Source organism: Balaenoptera borealis, assembly GCF_965194805.1.
Source record: "Balaenoptera borealis genome assembly, chromosome: 17".
Lineage (NCBI taxonomy): Eukaryota > Metazoa > Chordata > Mammalia > Artiodactyla > Balaenopteridae > Balaenoptera > Balaenoptera borealis.
In genome coordinates, this window is record NC_138876.1 from 33,997,604 (window position 1) to 34,016,810 (window position 19,207).

Sequence of the window (19,207 nt, forward strand, 5' to 3'; positions counted from 1 at the left end):
AGTTCCGCGTTGAGTTCTCTGTTCCGCTGTGGGCCCTGGGTGGCTAACCTCATTGAACCACCTCACGGGCTCCCTCGCCTTCTGGCCTCCCACTGGGGTTGGCTAGCGGGGTACACTGTCAGGGAATTGGAGGTTGGGAGGAAGGGGAGGTGGGAGTATTTATTGCTCTCAGTACACACCTGCTGGGCAGTCCTGGTAGCAGTACGTTCTTCTACATTCACAGCTCCTGTCCAGCAGCCCCTCTCCCAGGACGCCAGCTTTCACCTGGACGCCACCACCTCTTCCCCTGCCTCTGCAGGTCAGGTGGGCGAGCGGCTTCCCTTTGTGGGCAGTTGCTGTGGGCATCAGTGTCTCTTACTGCTTCTGGGAAGCTACACACACCTCTGTAAATAGTCACTTCACTAAAAAGCCTTCTAAAAACCACAGCTGAGTGTACTCTCTGTTTCCTGCCTGGACTCTGACAGTTCCTTAAAGGGAAGAAAATAGGGAAAGAAGCAACAGGAGCCTGGAAGGATAAGGGGGCTTCTCAGGAGCACTTACACAACCCCGGAGGAACAAGTCTCGTTATTCCCTGTACTCACCCACTGAGGGGGAAAAGGACTTAGAGAAAGGACCGTGTGAGGCCCACTACACGACGGCCGGCCTGAGTCACCCCAGCTATCCCGTGGTTAGTGGCTCTCCTCTCTGTGCCCCTCAGTGCTTGGTTCTATCTAAGATAGGAATCCTTGATAAGGTGGGATTATAATTTACTACTTTATAGGCCTGTCTCCCACACTGGACTGAAAACTCCTCAAAGGCAAAGATTTGGGTTTTGGCCATTTCTGGATCCTGCCGTTTCTCACAGGCTGCCGGGCACAGAGGAAGCCCTTGAATGGATTCACGTGAAGAAGGAATGAAGGTTTCTCCCACAAATGAACCCGTAGGCCCACCTTTCTAAAATCCGCCCCCTTCCAAGTTGGTGAAACCACCTCAGAATCCCGTAGCCAGGCCCTGAAGGCCAAAAAGTACTTGACACTGATGATGCCGGAAGGTGACTAAGCTGCTGATTCAAGAAAACCAACTTCCTCTTCCAAGACGGTTGCCTAATCTATTCTCAAGTTGTTTCGCCCAGACACATCCTGGCCTCATGCTTGCCTGCCACCTTTGCCTGCTTCTTCAAGGGCTGCCAGTTTTCACTCAAACAGCTTTCTCGTTCTTGTACCCTTTTGTTCTGTTGCTGTCTCAGATGTTATCCAAATGGTCCGTTCTAACCCCTTCACACCTGGATCAGGAAACCCTCACCACATAAAGCCAACAGTGTGGACCACATCCTCCCATCCCCAAACCAGGATACAGTCATTTGAAACCTGGGGTGTCCCAGGAAACCTGGGATAAATACTCATCATATCTATAGAACCAACACTAAACCTTGATCCATTTTTAATGTAAATGGTCTTAATAACCACAAACATATGGGGGAGAAAAACAGTGAACAAAGCTTAACTGTTTTGTTGACTAATTGGCTGTAGTTTTCATAGGCATGGTGACCATATTCCTGTAATTTTCTAACGCAGTGTTTTATTTTTTAATTTTAATTTTATTGGCATATAGTTGATTTACAATGTTGTGTTAGTTTCAGTTGTACAGCAAAGTGATTCAGTTTTGCATATACATATATTCATTCTTTTTTAGGTTCTTTTCTCTTATAGGTTATCACAGAATATTGAGTTCTCTGTGCTGTACAGTATGTCCTTGTTGGTTATCTATCTTTATATAGCAGTGTGTGTGTATTCATCCCAAGCTCCTGATTTATCCCTCCCCTCTAATGCAGTGTTAATTTCAAACATTCCATTAGTGGAAACATTTTTAATGCTGAATGTTATGATTGATATTGTATTGTTTTCAATAAAAGCAGTTCTTTATGTGTATAATAAAGTGTGACATTTTGTACACCACTGTAAGATTTTTTTCATCTAAAATCACAGCCCAGCCCTTGGAGTCACCCCAGCCTAGGTGCCAAATAGTGAATGAAGAAGACTCCAGAAGATTCCAGCCATTTAGTTCTTCCCAAATGGAGCAAAGACAAAGTATCTCACCAAGCCCTGCCTGAATTTCTGACCTACGAATTCATGAGTGTAAAAAAAAAAAAAAAAAAGATTGTTTTCTGCAAAAATAAATAAATAACTACATAAATCACAAACTGGAGTAAAATTCTTCTCAGGCCATTTTCCTTAGTGTATGAAAATGCAGTTGTCACTGAAGTTTTAGTAGAAGAAAAGGAGTATTTTCCCTCCAGAACCTTCCAGACTGGAAATTTCAGACATTCTGATGCTTAGTGATCCCCATTCCACTAAGAGCAGAAGTTATTCCAGCCACACAGGGTCATGACCATGCCCCTGGGGGAGCTCTCTACAGTGCAAAGAGAAAGATGATCTGCTGGAAGGGGTTCTAAGTGGTGGACCAGTTGCTTCTGGAGCAGTGTCTGGCATCCTGACTCCAGGACTCTTCCTGTTACTGACACATTGTCTGAAGCACACCTAAAGCCTTTGACAATTATAGCATGGTGTTAGTCTTGCCTTCGCTGTGAGCAGTTCCTGGAAAGGTACTTCTCATTGACAACAGCTCCTGGCACTGCGCTTCATCATAGCAGGTACTCAGTAGACAAACACTTGCCTGTGAGGATGGTGCGCAGACTCAGGCAACCAATCCAGCGCAAGCCAGGCTTCAAGCTGAGGGGCGGCCTCTGGCTTCCCCAAGGCGTCCTGCGAGGCAGTGAGGTCACCAGTACATTCCTTGGAAATGCCCAAGGCCCATCTGGAATGCCCCTCTGGCCTCTCCTAGCCCTTGTAAATTCAGTTTCTTTGGAACTCCCTCCTCTCCCAACCCCCCCAAACACCTCCTTGAATTTAATCTGAGGCATTTGTGAAGAGGGTATTTCTCTCCGTCTCTGCTATAGAGCACAGTATCTGGCATTTAAACGGATGAATCTGGCTGGCAGGTTGGTGAATGAATGAACTGAATCTGGACTAACAGGAGGGTGAGCAGGTGGGCAGGTGAATAAAATAATCGACTGTCACCAGGCATGCCGGGGAATGGCACCCTCCAGAGGACAGAGAGTCCTGCTTTTTCAAGACACCAGTGGGATTCCATTGACTCCACGGCATGAAATTTTTTCAAAATCCATTTTTAAAATGTGTTACTTAGAAACTAGAATATTTATGAACATGTCATCAAAGTATGGCAAGCCACTTATAAAGGTAACTCTACCATTTGGTACATACAAACATTCATTTATACCTAGCTGCTAGGTAATACATTTTTGAAATGTTCAATGTTTTTCATTCACCACCTGTATTAGCGGGCCATTACTTTCCTCAGCTTAAAGCAAAATGTGTTTGCTATCACCATCAATATTCTTTAACCTTGAACTTGAAGGAAGCTTTTAAAGAAAAAGGGCTTTGAGAGCTTTAAGATCCCATCCAGAGTTTCTCAACCTTACCTGTGTGATTCAGTTACCTGGGGAGACTTTTAAAAATCTCGATGTCTAGGCTGCACACCTCAAATCTATTGCATTAGAATCTCTGGAGATGGGACCCAGGCATCAGTACTTTTTTCTTTTTCTTTAAAACATTAAAAAAAATTTTTTTTTTCTTTTTTCTTTTGTGTGTGTGTGTGTGTGGTTTGTTTGTGTTTTACCTTTATGGTTTGGCATCCATGTTTTTAAAGCTTCCCTAAGTGATTCCCATGTGCAGCCAAGGCTTTAACGCACGTGCAGCTGAGACTAATGAAAAAGACTTACTGTGCAAACGCAAGGGTTTTGCGTTCCCCGTGACAGTCAGATCTGTAACCAGCCAGTGTTCTCATTCTGATCCCTCCCCATCATCTCCCTCTTCCTTTACACTTATTTCTGTCTTGGCGGTCACGAATTACTCACGGGCTGTGTCCATGAGGATCCAAGTTCAGGTGAACTATGCTATCATTTCATGAAAGCTGTACTTTTCCACTCATGAACTTTGGACTGAACTTCTGTGCCTTGAAGGAGTTTTAGGGTCTGAGAAAAGCAGATAGTTGAAATAAATCCTTAGGAGCTTGCAAACCACCCTGAGCCAGAGCTGGCCCTTCCCCCAAATCACAGGAATGTTGAGACACGACAGCATATGGCCACCCCACCCTCTGTCACTGAACATGCTCCCCCCATACTTTTGTACCCTCATCGTTGCCCCAGTCAAAACTCCAACCACATTTCCACTGGGGAGTCACTTTCTGTCTGGTGCTCCCTACCGCAGTAGTTTTGAAAAAGCGCTTGCCTTCAGCCCTAACTAGTCTTGGTTTCTGCTTTGACTGTTTCATTTCTGGGCAAGGTCATGTCACAAAATCATTTGGAAAAACAGTGTCTGGGGATGCCCACCCCAAAAGTATCTTTTCCTGGAATTTGGAGGTAGTGGGGTATGGAGTAGCACACAGGAGGGCAGATCTCACCATTCATCTCCGTTCCCATCTGTTCATCCTTCCGTTGCCCACTAACCTGGCGGGGCTCTGTGGTGGGTTGAACCAAAATACTTTCACACACCAGTGGATTGCAGTTATGTATTCAGTATTCTATGTTCTTGAATAACACAGGCCATGGGAAGGGGGAGAGAAACACTAGAAGAGCTGCCGGGCTGGATACCTGACTCTACTAAGTCCTGGGTTCCTACACTTTACAAAATCATCTTCCTACAGGAAAACCGGCTCCCACAGGGATAGCATGGGTTGCAGGGGTCACAGGGGCTGCAGGGGTCACAGGGGTTGCAGGGAGACGTGCAAGGGTAGCAGGGAGACTCGATCTTGACACAACTGCCGAGCCCGTAGGAGTACGTCACGTCCTTCTCGTCTACACACGGGGGCAAGCTGAACTCTTTGCAGATGTTCATGTAGCTGTACTTTTTTGATCCCAGGCAGTCGTATCTGTTCTCGCGCTCAGCTGACACGCACACCTTTCCGTCCTTCACTCGCACCTTGACTTGATCGGGTTCGAAGCCGCACACGTTCACTGATCCTAAAACGTTACTGCTACAGCAAGAGGAGGCTAGAATTCTATTTGTTGTTCTTCTCAATCTGCAATTTAGGAAAAGGAAAGGGTGGGAGGAAGAAGCTCAGACCATGGAGCTCAGACACAGCTTGACAAGCAATATTTTTACCTCTTTTTAAAAAAAAAAAAACAGCAAAAGTAATACACACTAGTCATTGTGAAAAGTCAAACTTTACAGAAGCGTGTAAAAGTAAAAAATGAGAGTCCTCCCATGTAAATCACACTCCCTCACAGGTAAACCCCTGTTAACAACAGATGGGTGCTTGGCCTTCCAGATCTTTCTCTTGTATTTATTTTTAATTCTCCTTTTTTCTTTTTCCTTCCAGTTTTATTGAGATATAATTGACATACAGCACCGTGTAAATTTGAGGTGTACAGAATAATGATTTGACTTAACATACGTCATGAAATGATTATCATGATAAGTTTAGTGAACCTCCATCATCTCATATAGATACAACATTAAATAGAAAAAGTTATTTTTTTCTTTGTGATGAGAACTCTTAGGATTTACTCTTAACAACTTTCATATATAACCTACAGCACTGTTACTTAATCATGTTGTATGTTATATCCCTAGTACTTATTTATCCTGTAACTGGAAGTTTGTACCTTTTGACCACCTTTATCCAATCCCCCCCACCCCATCCCACTGCTCTGATAACCACAAATCTCATCTCTTTTTCTGTGAGTTTGGTTGGTGGGTTGGGTTTTTCTGAAGTACAATTGACCTATAATACTATGTTAGTTCCTGGTGCACAACATAGTGATTTGACAGTTCTATGCATTACAAAATGATCACCACATTCTCTTGCATTTAAATCTCAGCTCCTCCTCTTATTAGTTATGGAACTTTGGGCAGGCTCCTTAAACCGCTCTGTGCCTCAGTTTCCTCATCTGTAAAATTGGGACAATAATAGTAACCCATTTCTAGGGGTTTTATGAGACTTAAATTAGTTAATGAATGAAAAGAATCTATACTAGTGCTTGCCACATAGTTAGGATGCTAGGCTTTTGTCTGTTGTGTGTTTTTTCTTTTTCTTTCTTTTTTTTTTTCCCCACAATGTGCCATGGAAAGTGCTAAGCCATTAGAGGCATTGTTTCATTTGACCCTCACAAGAACCCTGTCATGCAGGTGTAGTTGTCACCATTTTGTAGATGGGGAGGTGGTGAAGGTGGTGAATGGCAGAGCCTAGATTCAAATCCAGGCTTGTTTAATGCCTAGGTCATGATTTTAACCATCAGTCAGACTGAGCTCTTGGCATGAGGACCTCAGCAGCCTGGCATCAGCCCTGTGTGCTCTGGCCCTGCTCAGGGACCACTTTCTTTCTAACTGCCTGATCCTTCCAAAGACAACCTAATGCTCTGAAATGCTCTTCTTTTTATCCCTTAACGTTTTTTTAAAAAATCTGTGTTCAAAAAAATCTGTGTTCTAAGACTCACTCCCGGCAAATCTTCTTGCATCTCTTGGCCTCCAAAGGGAGGTATTGGTATGTATGCTTTCTAGAAGCTCTTCTGGTTTGAAGAGTCTGGACTCTGATTGGGTGATTGGTTTGAGATACATTTTTAATTCTTACTTTTTTTGCTGAATTTTTTTATACACTTACTTCTTTTTGTTACTTAAGTTATACAAGTTCATTGTAAAAAACTCAGAAAATACAGATAAGCAAAAAGAGGGAATATTTTTTTAACATACCCATAAGCCCTGTTGCCTTCTACAGGAGATGGATCTGGGAGCCAGATCTACAAGGCAAAGCTGGCTCCCAGATCTATATCCTCCTCTTACAATATGAGTCTTGAAGTATGTGTTCGTTGTTCCTGTTTCGTTTTTGTTTTGCTTAGATTCCCCCTCTTCCTCTATTCCTGTCACTTCAGCCGCGTCCCCACTGCAGCAGCTGAAAAGGGGTCTCACAAATGTGGGTCTTCAGGAAATTGCCCCGAAGTCTTGGCTAGACCAGGTTTCTTCTTCCTTTTGCTTCTAGGCCAGGGTTTATCAGTGGGGATGTGTAGGTTTAGGAGAAATTGCAGGAGCCTCATTTTACTCATCAGATTTAACTCTGAAGTTGCAACCTGACTCCTGCCCGGCAAAGTACCTGTCACCCCACATGCGATTTTCCTTGGTTCTATGGGGTTCTGGGCAAAGAGAGATGGCCTGCTCTACTAGCTATCACCAGGGAGGAACTTAGTCATAGTAAACAGAGGCAAGTCAGCCTCTTTGGTTGGTGGCAGAACGCTCTTCGGAAAGCTGGGGAAAAGCAAGTGGGCAGTGCCATCTGTCTGCCACTCTGGGCTGTCACCTCTTCTCCCAGCTGAAGCTGAATTTCACCTGAATGTATGACCAAGCTCCTGAATGCGATACTGCCCACAGCAGAGGTGAAGGATATCGCCAGCCATCTTCACAAAGATATGAATCAGGTTCAGCCGGCTGACGAATAAAGTAATGAGGATGATGAGAATGCCTGTCTCTACTCTGAACCAAAGGGAGGCTGGCCTTCCTCTAGTTTCCTTGGAGTACTTCACTTTTTCTCCTAATTTAGATCCCTCCAAAGACCCATTAAGCTCAATTGTTCCTTTCCAATGCATCTTTCCCTCTCTCTTCTTTCTTCTCCTTCTTCCCATTTCCTGCCTTGTCTCTCTCCTCCTGACTTTTGGTTGATACTGAAGAAGGGTATCAGCGGGAGCAGAGTGGCACGACACAGGTGCATCTGAACACCTGCGGGGCTTGTTCAATTACAGGTGTCTGGGCCCCACCCCCCAGAGTTTCTGATTCAGCCAGTCTGGGGAGGAGTCAACAATTTGCATTTCTAACAAGTTCCAGGTGATGCTGGCTGCTGGTCCTGGTCGGGAGATCACTCAGGACCACTAACCAGGTGATTAAGCACATGGATTCCAGAGTCAGGCAAACCTGGCTTCAAGTCCCAGCTGTCCCATTTCCTGATGATCAAGAACATTGCCCTGACTCTGGTTCATCATCTGTAAGATGGCCACGGTGTTACAAGGATTAAATGAAGATGAAGTGTTAGGCACTTGGTTTTCACTCAATAAAGGGTAACTTTCTTTAACAGGCTGTACCAGGCTCCGCTTTATACAGACTTCCCTGAAATTCAAGGCCTTAAGCGACCAGGCCCCGAGTCCTGTGTCATTAAACACTAAGGTCAAATAATGGACATGCCTTTGGCCTGGATGGGCAGCAACGCCTACTCTTGCCACCCCGAGACCTCTGCGTACAAAGAGATTGTGATGAGAGGGGACCAAGGGGCCCAACTCGCTTCCAGCTCTGCAGGGACACAGAGGGAAACAGCGAACTCTCCTCTCAGCGGAAAGCCAACCAGCCACCAGCCGTAAAGTAAGTAAAGCCATAAAGCCCCGGAGTTCCTCTCTGCCGGCTTCCCGAGGTGTGACTATGCCCTGATCTTTGGGTCAAAGGATGGGGGATGGAAAGATTCCCTGAGGGCTTAAGACCCAGGAAGGCACCGCTAAACCACAAAGAATGCAACCCTGAGGGCTAACAGTTACCAGCCTCCCCCATTGAGAGCGATTCCGTGAAAACTTCGTACTCAGAGCGTGAGGGGTAAACAAGAAACCAGAGGACAGGTTTTTGAAGTTTTCAGAAGATGGTGCCCTTTGTGGGGGGCTTTTCAAGGGAACTTCTCGAGCTGCAGGCTGCCCACGGATACTTGGATGAGCAGATGCAAGCACAGTCTCAGGATGAGTTTCCAGGCACCAGCAAAGGTCACAGGGTTGAGCCCAGTGCGTTCCTGGGCGCAGCTGCAAATCAAGGTTCATGTACCCGCAAGGACTAAAGCCAGGTGTCAGAGCCACTCTGCCGCGGGCTTGGTAATTAGATAATAAACTCGTAAGGGCAGGATTGAGGAGGGGCTGACTTTGCTTCTGGCACTTGAGTACAGAAGACAGGAAGCCCACGAAGTGTGGAGGTGAGTCAGGTGCAAACTTACATCAGGCTGGTCACATGGCTTCTTACAAAGGAAACCAAATTCAGTCACTTCAGTCTCTCTCAATCCAGAAGAGGAAGGAAGAGTCGGAAAAGGTGAGTGCTTGGGGTGCAAAAGGAAATTTGGGGAGGAAAAAAGAATATCAGAGAAGCTAAAGAAATGAAAGTACTTACTTGGGTTTCTACTAATGAAGATACTGCCAAGGTGTCTTTTGAAGCAACTGCTCAGTAAACAATGAAAAGGAATTGGACCTTCTGTACCCAGTCCAAAAACGCACCACACACACACACACACACACACACACGCATGTGCATCAATCAAATAACACACACTCAGGAAGGCTCAAATGACTCTTGGGGGGAATTATATGGTTAGCCAAAACTTCTTGCCCGTTATTAAAGGAGCACCCAGAGACAGAGCACATAGACTGTCACACAGAAAGACAATTCCAGTGGGGCCATGGCAACTATAGACCAGGGAATCTTATTTCCCCATTGGGCAAAGAATCTTCTGGATAACACAGCCTGGCATCTGAAAGGACATGTCATAACCTAACCAAACTGCTATCTTTCTCTTTAAGGGGTAAAAGGTCATGTGAATACGATTTCTACATTCTAAAAGCCTTGGACAAAGTTTCACACCAAAGATTGTTTTTTAAAAAATTGAATCAGCATGATATTTCTGGATCTATTTAGTCATGGACTGGGAGCTGAGAGAGAAGAAAAAAGAGGCATTTCACTGAAAAAAATATTAATGTAGGAGTCCTCTGGGATTGGAGCTGGATCAGGGTTTAACATTTTCATCCATATTCAGAAAATTGAATATTTAGGTTTGCAGGTAATACTAAGATTTCCAGGTTAGTGAAATGTCAAGCTGTCAGAAATAGAGCAATAGAGCATTCCCAAGGTGGTATGAATAGGAAGAAGAAAAGCGGCTGGGGAGAGATGCAAAAGGGCAAGCCTGAGGTCATTTCTGAAATGGACTCTGGATTATCAGTTCAGAGATCCAGGAAGACAACAGCAGCTTCATATACTGCCACAAGCAACAGAAAAAAAATTAGCAAAAAATCCAAGCATTGTCAGGAAAAGTATGACGAACCAGAGAAAACATTACCTCTTGTAAAAACCACACTGCCGAGACTTAAGCCTGAAGTTGTGTCCACTGCAGATCATTGAGACTCCCAGAGTAGGCAGGGGGTGCCCAGGTGGTGAAGAACTCACCTGGAGAGTCTGGAGAATAGGGACAGCCAGGAGACAAAGGCTGAGCAGACTTGGATCAAGGGTATTCGAGTATTCAGAGGCACAGGGAAGTGGACACACCTGCTCACAAGTAACCCTTCATTTAGACCAAGTACTTAAAAAAGAACCCCTGACTCACGCTGCATGAAATTTATATAACTTGATACTCTAAGGAGTAAAAATTAAAACTGGTTCAAATTGAGTGTAGATGAGTTTATTGCCAATAGTTCCATCTCAGACTATTGAGGGAGGTCCATTCCTGACCTTTGGTGACTGATGACCTGGACAATAATTGCCCTACTGCCCTTTCCAGGGAAACATCACTGTCACGGTTGTCAAGGGCCTCATTCTCTCTCTCTCCATCCATCCATCCATCATCTACTTTCTATCGATCTATCATCTATCTATCTATCTATCTAATCTATTTATTTATCTGTCATCTAACCTATTAATCTATCATTGGGGTAGGAAGGATGTTGTTTAAGGACACAAACTGGCAGTGAGTAGTAAGTCCTGGAGCTCTAATGCATGGTATAGTGAATATAGACAACAAATATTGTATTACAATCATTAAAGTGGTTAAGAGACTAGAACTTAATTATTCCAACCACTAAAAAGAAATGATAATTATGTAACACAATAGAGGTTCTAATTATCGCTACAATGGTAATCGTATTACAATATATAAATGTATCAAATTAACATCGTACACCTTAAATTTACACAATGTTATGTGTCACATAGATTTCAATACAAAAGATCATCTATTTATGTCCTTCTTTTAAAAAATAGTATATTAAGTAGTTTTTCTGCACGTTGCTTTTTTCACTTAATATGACAATACTTAAAATGCTTCATCAGTCCTTTTTACATTTACATATCATCCCAATGTTTGGATGTACCATAATTTATTTAACCAGGGGACAGTGTTTTCAACCATTTTTTTCATCATAGTAACAGACTAAATGGCATATGTAGACAGAAAAGGAAAGCTTTCTCAAGCAAAAAATAAAATGTGATCAAACCCCCAAAATTTTAAAGTGCATTTAAAATTATCCAATTCTATTAAAACCTTTTCAACTGTATTCTGAAAACTGCAGCTCTCAGTTCTGTAGTTTATTTGCACAATCTTTGCTACAGTTGAAGGGGGAGGCAGACAATAAACCCAATTCCAGATGAATTTTAAGTCATCAAGAGTTGGGGAGTAGGAGAAAGGATTTCCTACAAAACCATATAAATGCCTCTGTTGTTCAATTTGCTCCCTTGCTCTTAAAGCCTCTGGCAAACATTAAGGATTTGATCAATTATTATTACTTCTCCCAAAGTCATTTCTGTAAGCCGAAATATACTCAAATCACTTTACTCATAACCAGAAAAAATGTTTATTTTGCTGCTTCCAATAGCTTTTTAATGACGCCCCCCTGTTTCTTTCTCTCATTAAAGCCACATTATTTATCACGTTGGCACTCCTGCTATAAGCCGAAAACAGCCTTGCCAATCGACATCATTACACTGTCTTGAGAATCTTACAATTCCCATCATGGACCCATTTACTCTTCTTTTTTTAAATCTTTGTTAAGTCACCAGAGTCATTATCTTGAACCCATTTCATCTTTGCTCAAGTATCGATTGTCACACTTTCCCCCCCTTTTTCCAACTTAGGAGGCTAATATACCAACTATAAAAACCTTAGGAAGTTCTCTTACTTGGCAAGCTCTCTCTTTTCATCTTCCATGGCTCTAATGGCTTTCCTCTCCAAACTTCTGAGAGACGGGCGAAGACAGTAAAGCTTGACATCACACCCGCAACATGGGTAGAGATCACACAGGCCGCAGGTCTGTGATCGCTTTGAATAGCACAGGCAGTGTGGGTACGGGTGCAAGTCACAGCAGCAATACGGGTGCACGTATAAGTCACACAGGCATCGTGTGCTGAGTTCGTCGATGCATCTCAACTGCCTTAGTTCTCTGTCCACCTTCTTTATGTCCCTTCTAACACTGTCCAGAAGACAACTCAGTGCAGCCATTACAGTCACACCTTATTGTTCTGTGAGTACCTTTGGGAAATGGCACTCGGGGGAGAAAAATTGTTCTAAGCTCTTCTCAGAAGTTTCTTTTAAAAATAAATGAGCCACACATGATTCACTTACTTTAAAGCTTGGGTTCTGTGACCTCACCACCCTCTAAGTATGTCATAGTCTTTTGGTTACCATGAGAACTGTGCACAGTCATGGTCTCCAGAGACCCTCCTTAGAGTTACAAAGCTGCTCTCAGAACCATATAAGATTTCATTCACCTTGAGTTGGGATGGGCCCCCCCTCAAGTAATCACAGCTCTTTGGGGTTTATTGAGCTAAAGTGAAATGTTCTTGACTTGTGTGTGTCCTGTGGACTAGCCACAACTATGAAGGTCTTGGTGGGGGGGGGGGCGGATGGAAGGAGCTGCCTGGCTCCTTTCTTTATGCCCTTCTCGCTCTAGCCTTGACATCTAGCCTTGCCCCTACACTACAGGATTCATTCTGTCCCCTTTTCCCTTTAGAGGTGGAATATAAAGAACTCTCCCATGGGTCTCCTTACCAAGCCATCCTCAAGTCAGCCTTTGTCCTTGACCTTCTGAGCCCCAAGTCTCTGGGTCCTGCCCATTCTTTATAAGCTGGCATCCTGGCTGTCCTGGAACCTCAGTTCTCCCGTGGTTGGGGTCCTGCTCTTAAGCTGCCATCTCTCAGTGCTCAGGGTCCTGTCCTCAATCACCACCTCCCAGCAACTACACCTCTGGTCTTACGTCCAAGCCGCCAGATGACTTATCCCCAGGTGCTTCCCAAGTGTTGGTCCTTGATACTCATAGCCAACTGCCTGAAGTTGCTTGAAGCCAAAAGTATGAAACCCCCGCTTGGGCCAGTTTTCTGTGCTCTCAGCTGGATCAACACGCTGGACCTGGGGCTCAGCCTCAGCCTTGGCTCGGGTACTTTGCTCCTCTGGGCCTTTCCCCTCAAACTGCTCTCTGCCTCTCGAATCCCCTTTTAGTGGACTAAGGCATAGGGTACTTGAGGACAAGTGGTTGGGTGTGACACTGGAGAGGGAGACAAGGGCCAGGTTTAAAGGGACTTGTGGCCAGCTAAAGAGTTTTAACTTTATTTTGAGCACAATGAAGGATCACTGGTTTTTGTTTCTGTTGAGAGAAGTTGAAAGGTAGTCCAGCAGCCACGTGGAAGGTGCAGTTCAAGGGGAAAACAGTAGCAGTGTCTTCTGCTGGAAGGCAAGAGACAGCCAAATCCTGGACTGGGGACCATGGTCATAGGAGTGGCAAGAAGGAAGCCAATGGGCTCTCCTCCCCACCACATCCACTCAGGCCCCACCCAATCCACTCTCCACGTTGTAGCTGGAGTGAGGTTGATATATAAATCTGCTACCCCTCAACTCTACCCGCCCCCCAAAGTCTTCAGAGTCTTCTCTGTCCTCTTAGAAGAAGGTCCAACACCCTTACAAGGTGCTGAACAATAAGGCCTCTGCCTGCCTCTCCTCTCCTCTCTCATCACTGTTCCTGTAATTCATTACACTTGAGCCACAAAGGCTTCCTTGAAGTTTCTCTCATTCCACCTCTTTCTGGACTTGTGCACACACTGTTCTGTCTGCTTAGAGATTGAACTCCCCACACCACCCCTTGATCTAGTTAACTCCTAAGGTGTTCTTTAGCTCTTCTCTTAAACGTCCCTCCTTCGAGGTCTTCCCTGTCCCCCAGACTAAACGCTCAGCACTCTGCATATTTCTTTTACAACACCATTTGTCTGTTTCCCCAACTAGACTGTAAGCTCCATGAGGGCAGGGGCCTATTTTTGTTCACCATTAGATACCCAACACAATGGCTGGCACAGGGTAGGAGTTTAAAATTGATTCACTGAATGACCAAATGAGTAAATTAAACAGAATTTAGTGACCAGAAAGAGGATAGAGTGAGGGAGGACTCGTAGGTTTCTAGCTAGGCAGAACCGTGGTGCCATTGACTGAGATAAGAAACACAGGAAGAAGAGTAATTTTGGAGGACATGCTGAGCTTGAGGTGCTAGTGACAACTTTAAGGTAGAAATGTGGAGTAGCTTGTGGCTAAGTGGGTCTGGAACTTGAGATAAAGCTGGGCCAGAGATATCAATTCAGGAGCCACAATTCCATAAAGAGTTTGGCAAGGGGGCTTCCCTGGTGACTCAGTGGTTAAGAATCTGCCTGCCAATGCAGGGGACACGGGTTCGAGCCCTGGTCTGGGAAGATCCCACATGCCGTGGAGCAACTAAGTCCATGCGCCACAACTACTGAGCCTGCGCTCTAGAGCCCGCGAACCACAACTACGGAGCCTGCGTGCCACAACTACTGAAACTCTTGCGTCTAGAGCCCGTGCTCCGCAACAGGAGAAGCCACCACAATGAGAAGCCCATGCACCGCAACAATGAGTAGCCTCTGCTCACTGCAACTAGAGAAAACCTGCACGCAGCAACGAAGACCCAATGCAGCCAAAAATAAATTAAGAAAAAAAAAAGAATGGGCAAGAGGAGGAGGAATAGATTGAAAAAAAGAAGAGGGCGGAAGCAGACTCCTGAGGAACAATGATAAAAAATGAGAGAATTAAAGGAGCTCATGATAGTCTCTTAGAAGGAATAATCAGAGAGGTAAGAGCCCCTTATGCTGAAGTCCCCTGTGTATCACTAGACCACACCCAGCACTCCCCAGCCTTGACCTAGGGATCCCTTTTCTGGGCAGATGAAGTATTTTAGTAAAGAAAACAGATTTCTCTGAAGACATTAAAATGGGAGGCTGGAGCCCGAGTCACATGGGATGAGTTAAAAAACAAAGGGGAATAATACTCCTGTGTGGACAAATGCTGAAGTCTTTCAAGAGTGATTCCATCCAGTTCTGAAGGTAGACTGTGTTCATAGGAATATGGCCTGAGAGTTCATTGTGGGAGTTATGCATATTTCTCTAGTTCCAAATGATGGACTTCTGAACTCTTATATCACCATGAATTCTGTCCCTTAGCAAATGTCAGCAAAGGTTAAAACAAGCAAGCTCTCAGTTTTAGATTGTTAAATATACAGGTTCAGGAATTTAAGTACACACACATCTATATTATACCTGGCACATTATGAAGATAGTTACAGCTTTATTTTAACTAGGATTCTCCCATGATGCCATCCTCCTAGTAATTTCACTCTTTATCATGAAGCATATTCTTGACATCATTTCAAATGACTTAAAGGTAGTGGCGCCTGAAAAGATCAGATGGAAATATGATCCATTCATGTTAGAAGGACAATGTAGAATTCATCAGAACAAGCAGAAACCCACAGGAATGATCTAGAATCACAGTTCCCTGAAGCATAAACACAAGGAGCTTCCATGGGCTCTAAAGTGGAGATGAGGGCCTTTCCTTACATAGGACAATGTCTGCGGAAGTTCCCATCCACCTTGGCTGGATAGAACCTCCTATGGGATGGAGGGCAGGCCTTGGCAACTTCCCAGGCTGGGCAAAGTGGATGCTTGGTCCCCAGTACTGGTGGAACTATGGGCCCAAAAAGGTCTCCTCTGTCTCTTCCACCACGTAGGACAGCTATGGGTCAAGTCATTTCCTAGGCCAATGTTACAAAAATACTCCTCTAGCAGTTATTGAATCGGTGCTTAAACATCAAGTTCAAAGTCATACACAGAATATGTCTTCAACTATGTTAACAAGAATCCATAGGAGGAGAAAAACACCCTCAAAAATTAACTGTGGTTGTTTCTCAGTGGTGGAATTATAGATGACTTTAAAAATTCTCTTTTCTAGACTTTTCTGTGATTTCTTAGTTTCTTCAATGAGGATATCACTAATCTTCTAATGAAACAATTATTTATTTATTTTCTTTATTTTATTTTTGGCTGCATTGGGTCTTCATTGCTGTGCGTGGGCTTTCTCTAGTTGCGGCGAGCGGGGGCTACCCTTCATTGCGGTGCACAGGCTTCTCACCACGGTGGCTTCTCTTGTTGCGGAGCACAGGCTCTAGGTGCACAGGCTCAGTAGTTGTGGCTCACGGTCTTAGTTGCTCTGCGGCATGTGGGATCTTCCCGGACCAGGGCTCGAAACCGTGTCCCTTGCATTGACAGGTGGATTCTTAACCACTGCGCCACCAGGGAAGCCCATGATGAAACAGTTTTTGATAGTGTGCTGTCTGTGACACTATCAGCTTTGCACTGAATTGCTAAGCCCACCTCTGGCCTCTGCCTCTATAATCCGGGTGGGCTCCAGGGCCATCTCTCTGAGCAGGTTTGCCACTGAGAAAGTCTTCCTGTAATGGACATCTAATGCTTTTCTTACCTATCATCTATGGCACCCTCTTTCAATAAAATAACTATCTTCCCTCCAACCCCGCCATCTGCCATTAGGTACTATCAATAAAGTTGCCCAGTAAAGGGGCAGACATGTAACCAAAGCTGGCCAACCTGACTCTCTTCTGGGAATTTGACCTTTTACAGAGAGACTGGAGATGGTTGGAGCTGATTCATGTGGACAGTGGACCCTGAAGAGACTACACCTTAGTTTCTGCCTTGTTCTGTTGTTTTCAAGTTGGCTCTTTGGCTTTCCTTTGAGTCTCTGAACTCTTCCATATCCTTCCAATAAATTCCTGCTTCTCTTCAGTTACCCCGGCAGGTTCAGTTTCTTGTAACTAAAGAACACAGCTGACATGACAGCCTGTCCCCCGGACCTGTCCAAGAGGACCACTCCAGGATGAACATATAGGTCAGCCTTTGCTCCGGTGGACGTTGTCCAGAGATAGTCCAGCTCCTCCCTCTTAACCCAGAACTAGCTGCATCAGCTCAGCCACCAGTGCTGAAGGCCCTGTAGGTACAGGTGATGGCGATGACTCAAACTAGGGCAAGTGTCTGGAAACACCCAGGAAGGCCCATCCATGGACACTCTCCCTGGGGCAAGAGAGACTTTCCTGGGGTTCTATCTCAGAACATTAGCTCTGGAAAATCCAAGTCATCCATACCATTTCCTACTCAGCAGGGAATCTCTGCTCAAGCACCCCAGGCAGATAAGAATGGAAGAGCTGGGGGCTTGTACATATGACAGAGTGCGCCCTCACTGGGTTAGGATGACCAGGGCTCCTATGGCCAACCACAGTGGTTCATATCATTTACCTCCCTCTTACTCCCACATCCACAAAGAGCTTTAACAGGTATCTTCCTGCCAGATAAAGGGAGGGATAAGGAGAAGGAGAATGTTGGTAAGTTACTCTTGTAACTGCACCCAATGGGAGTGAACTTGGGTCTAAGTGGCTGCAGCAGGAAGGTTGCTCTTGGCCAGGATCTCAGGAGGTGCTTTCCTTTTTCTTTCAGCAAATATGATCATTCAGGCATTATTGGGAAGGAGTTATGAGAGCTTTATATACCAAGTATATACACGAGTAAATTTCCTCATTAACATTTGAGGAGTGGACAGGGGTTTTCGTGATCACCATCCTGGTTTGCCTGGGACGTAGGAGATGTCAAAACCAGGGAAGGAGATGCAGGCTGGAAATGCAGGTGGGAATACCAAGTGGCTGTAGTGGTCATCCAGTTTGCCCAGTTTAAGTGATGGAGCTCGCCTCAGTGGGGTACAGACCTGTGGCTTTGAACGTAGTAAAAGTCTTATTATGAGCTCTGGATTCTTCGTGACGACTATAGTCTCTGACTCCTTTCTCCCATCCTCTCGTGTCTCCACTTGCTGCTTCTCCCCCTGCTCCCCTCCAGCCTCATGGATTTTTCACCAAGAAAAATTGTTAGCTGCAATCCAGTTTGTTGATGAGGACAGAGACCAAAAAAACTTTCTTGAACTTCACACTGGAATCACTCAAACAAAAAGCATGTGTCCATGTCTTCCTAGAAACAGAAGGACTTGCTTCTGTTGCAGATGGTGGCCCGATTAATTCAAGGGGGATGAGAATTTTTATATTCCTTCCACCACCACCGCCATAACTGCCTAACTCTTAAATAGATGCTTACTAGAATAATAATATTTCACACTTAGTGAATGCTCAACTCTGTGCCAGGCTGATTAGTGACCCTCTGAAGTAGGGCTGTTTATCCCCATTTTACAGATAAGGGGACTGAGGCACAGGGAGTTAACACAGCAAGCGGCAGAGGTAGGATTCCATCCAGGTGGCCAGCCTCCTCTCTCTGTCTTCAAGTCTAATGGCTCCTGAGAAGAAAATTTGGGGAATTCCCTGGCAGTCCAGTGGTTAGGACTCGGTGCCCTCACTGAATGATTGGGGATCCCAAAGAGCTCTTGGTTATGTGGGTTTTATCTATTAAGACTTCCCATATAAGAAATCAAAACTGAGACATTTACAGAATATGTAAGCATTTAAAAATAACAATAGTAAACATGCTAACACAAGTAGCACTTTTTATGGAAATTTGCTTTCCAAAAAAAATAAAATTGAGAACGGTGACACTGTTTTACACTTTTACAAATCTTTCTGATGTCCAGCTTCATAGAGGACAGCTGAAATATCTCCTTTTGCCTCCAAGCTGTTGCGACCTATTTTCTGTTGCAATATGTTTGCTTTGAGCATAAAAGATAATCCAGGGACTTCCCTTGTGGTGCAGTGGTTGAGAATCCGCCTGCCAATGCAGGGGACACGGGTTCGAGCCCTGGTCCGGGAAGATCCTACATGCCACGGAGCAACTAAGCCCGTGTGCCACAACTACTGAGCCTGCACTCTAGAGCCCACGAGCCACAACTACTGAGTCCACGTGCCACAACTACTGAAGCCTGCACGCCTAGAGCCCGTGCTCCACAACAAGAGAAGCCACCGCAGTGAGAAGCCCGGCACTGCAACAAAGAGTAGCCCCCGCTCGCCACAACTAGAGAAAGCCCATGCGCAGCAATGAAGACCCAACGCAGCCAAGAATAAATTAATTTTTTTTTTAAAAAAGAGAGAGAATCCAGCTTTACACTG

The 19,207-nt window shown here is 44.8% G+C and overlaps 1 protein-coding gene across 1 annotated transcript; it reads right to left on the reverse strand.

Moving 5' to 3' along the window:
* Positions 1-2,464: 2,464 nt before the first annotated feature.
* ODF1 (outer dense fiber of sperm tails 1) lies at positions 2,465-13,645 on the reverse strand. The gene is made up of 2 exons (XM_082364463.1): positions 11,948-13,645; positions 2,465-5,076 (listed from the first exon to the last, which is right to left on the reverse strand). Exons 1-2 carry the CDS (start codon positions 12,265-12,267, stop codon positions 4,680-4,682), a joined length of 717 nt encoding a protein of 238 aa, XP_082220589.1. The 5' UTR covers positions 12,268-13,645; the 3' UTR covers positions 2,465-4,679.
* Positions 13,646-19,207: the final 5,562 nt, after the last annotated feature.

What these genes read in the sequence shown, in the direction of transcription:
- ODF1 (XM_082364463.1), bottom strand. Translation starts at nt 12,267, where the DNA reads ATGGCTGCACTGAGTTGTCTTCTGGACAGTGTTAGAAGGGACATAAAG. An exon ending in GAAAAGAGAGAGCTTGCCAA is followed by an intron (nt 5,077 to 11,947) that starts GTAAGAGAACTT and finishes CCTAAATTGCAG; the next exon opens with ATTGAGAAGAACAACAAATA.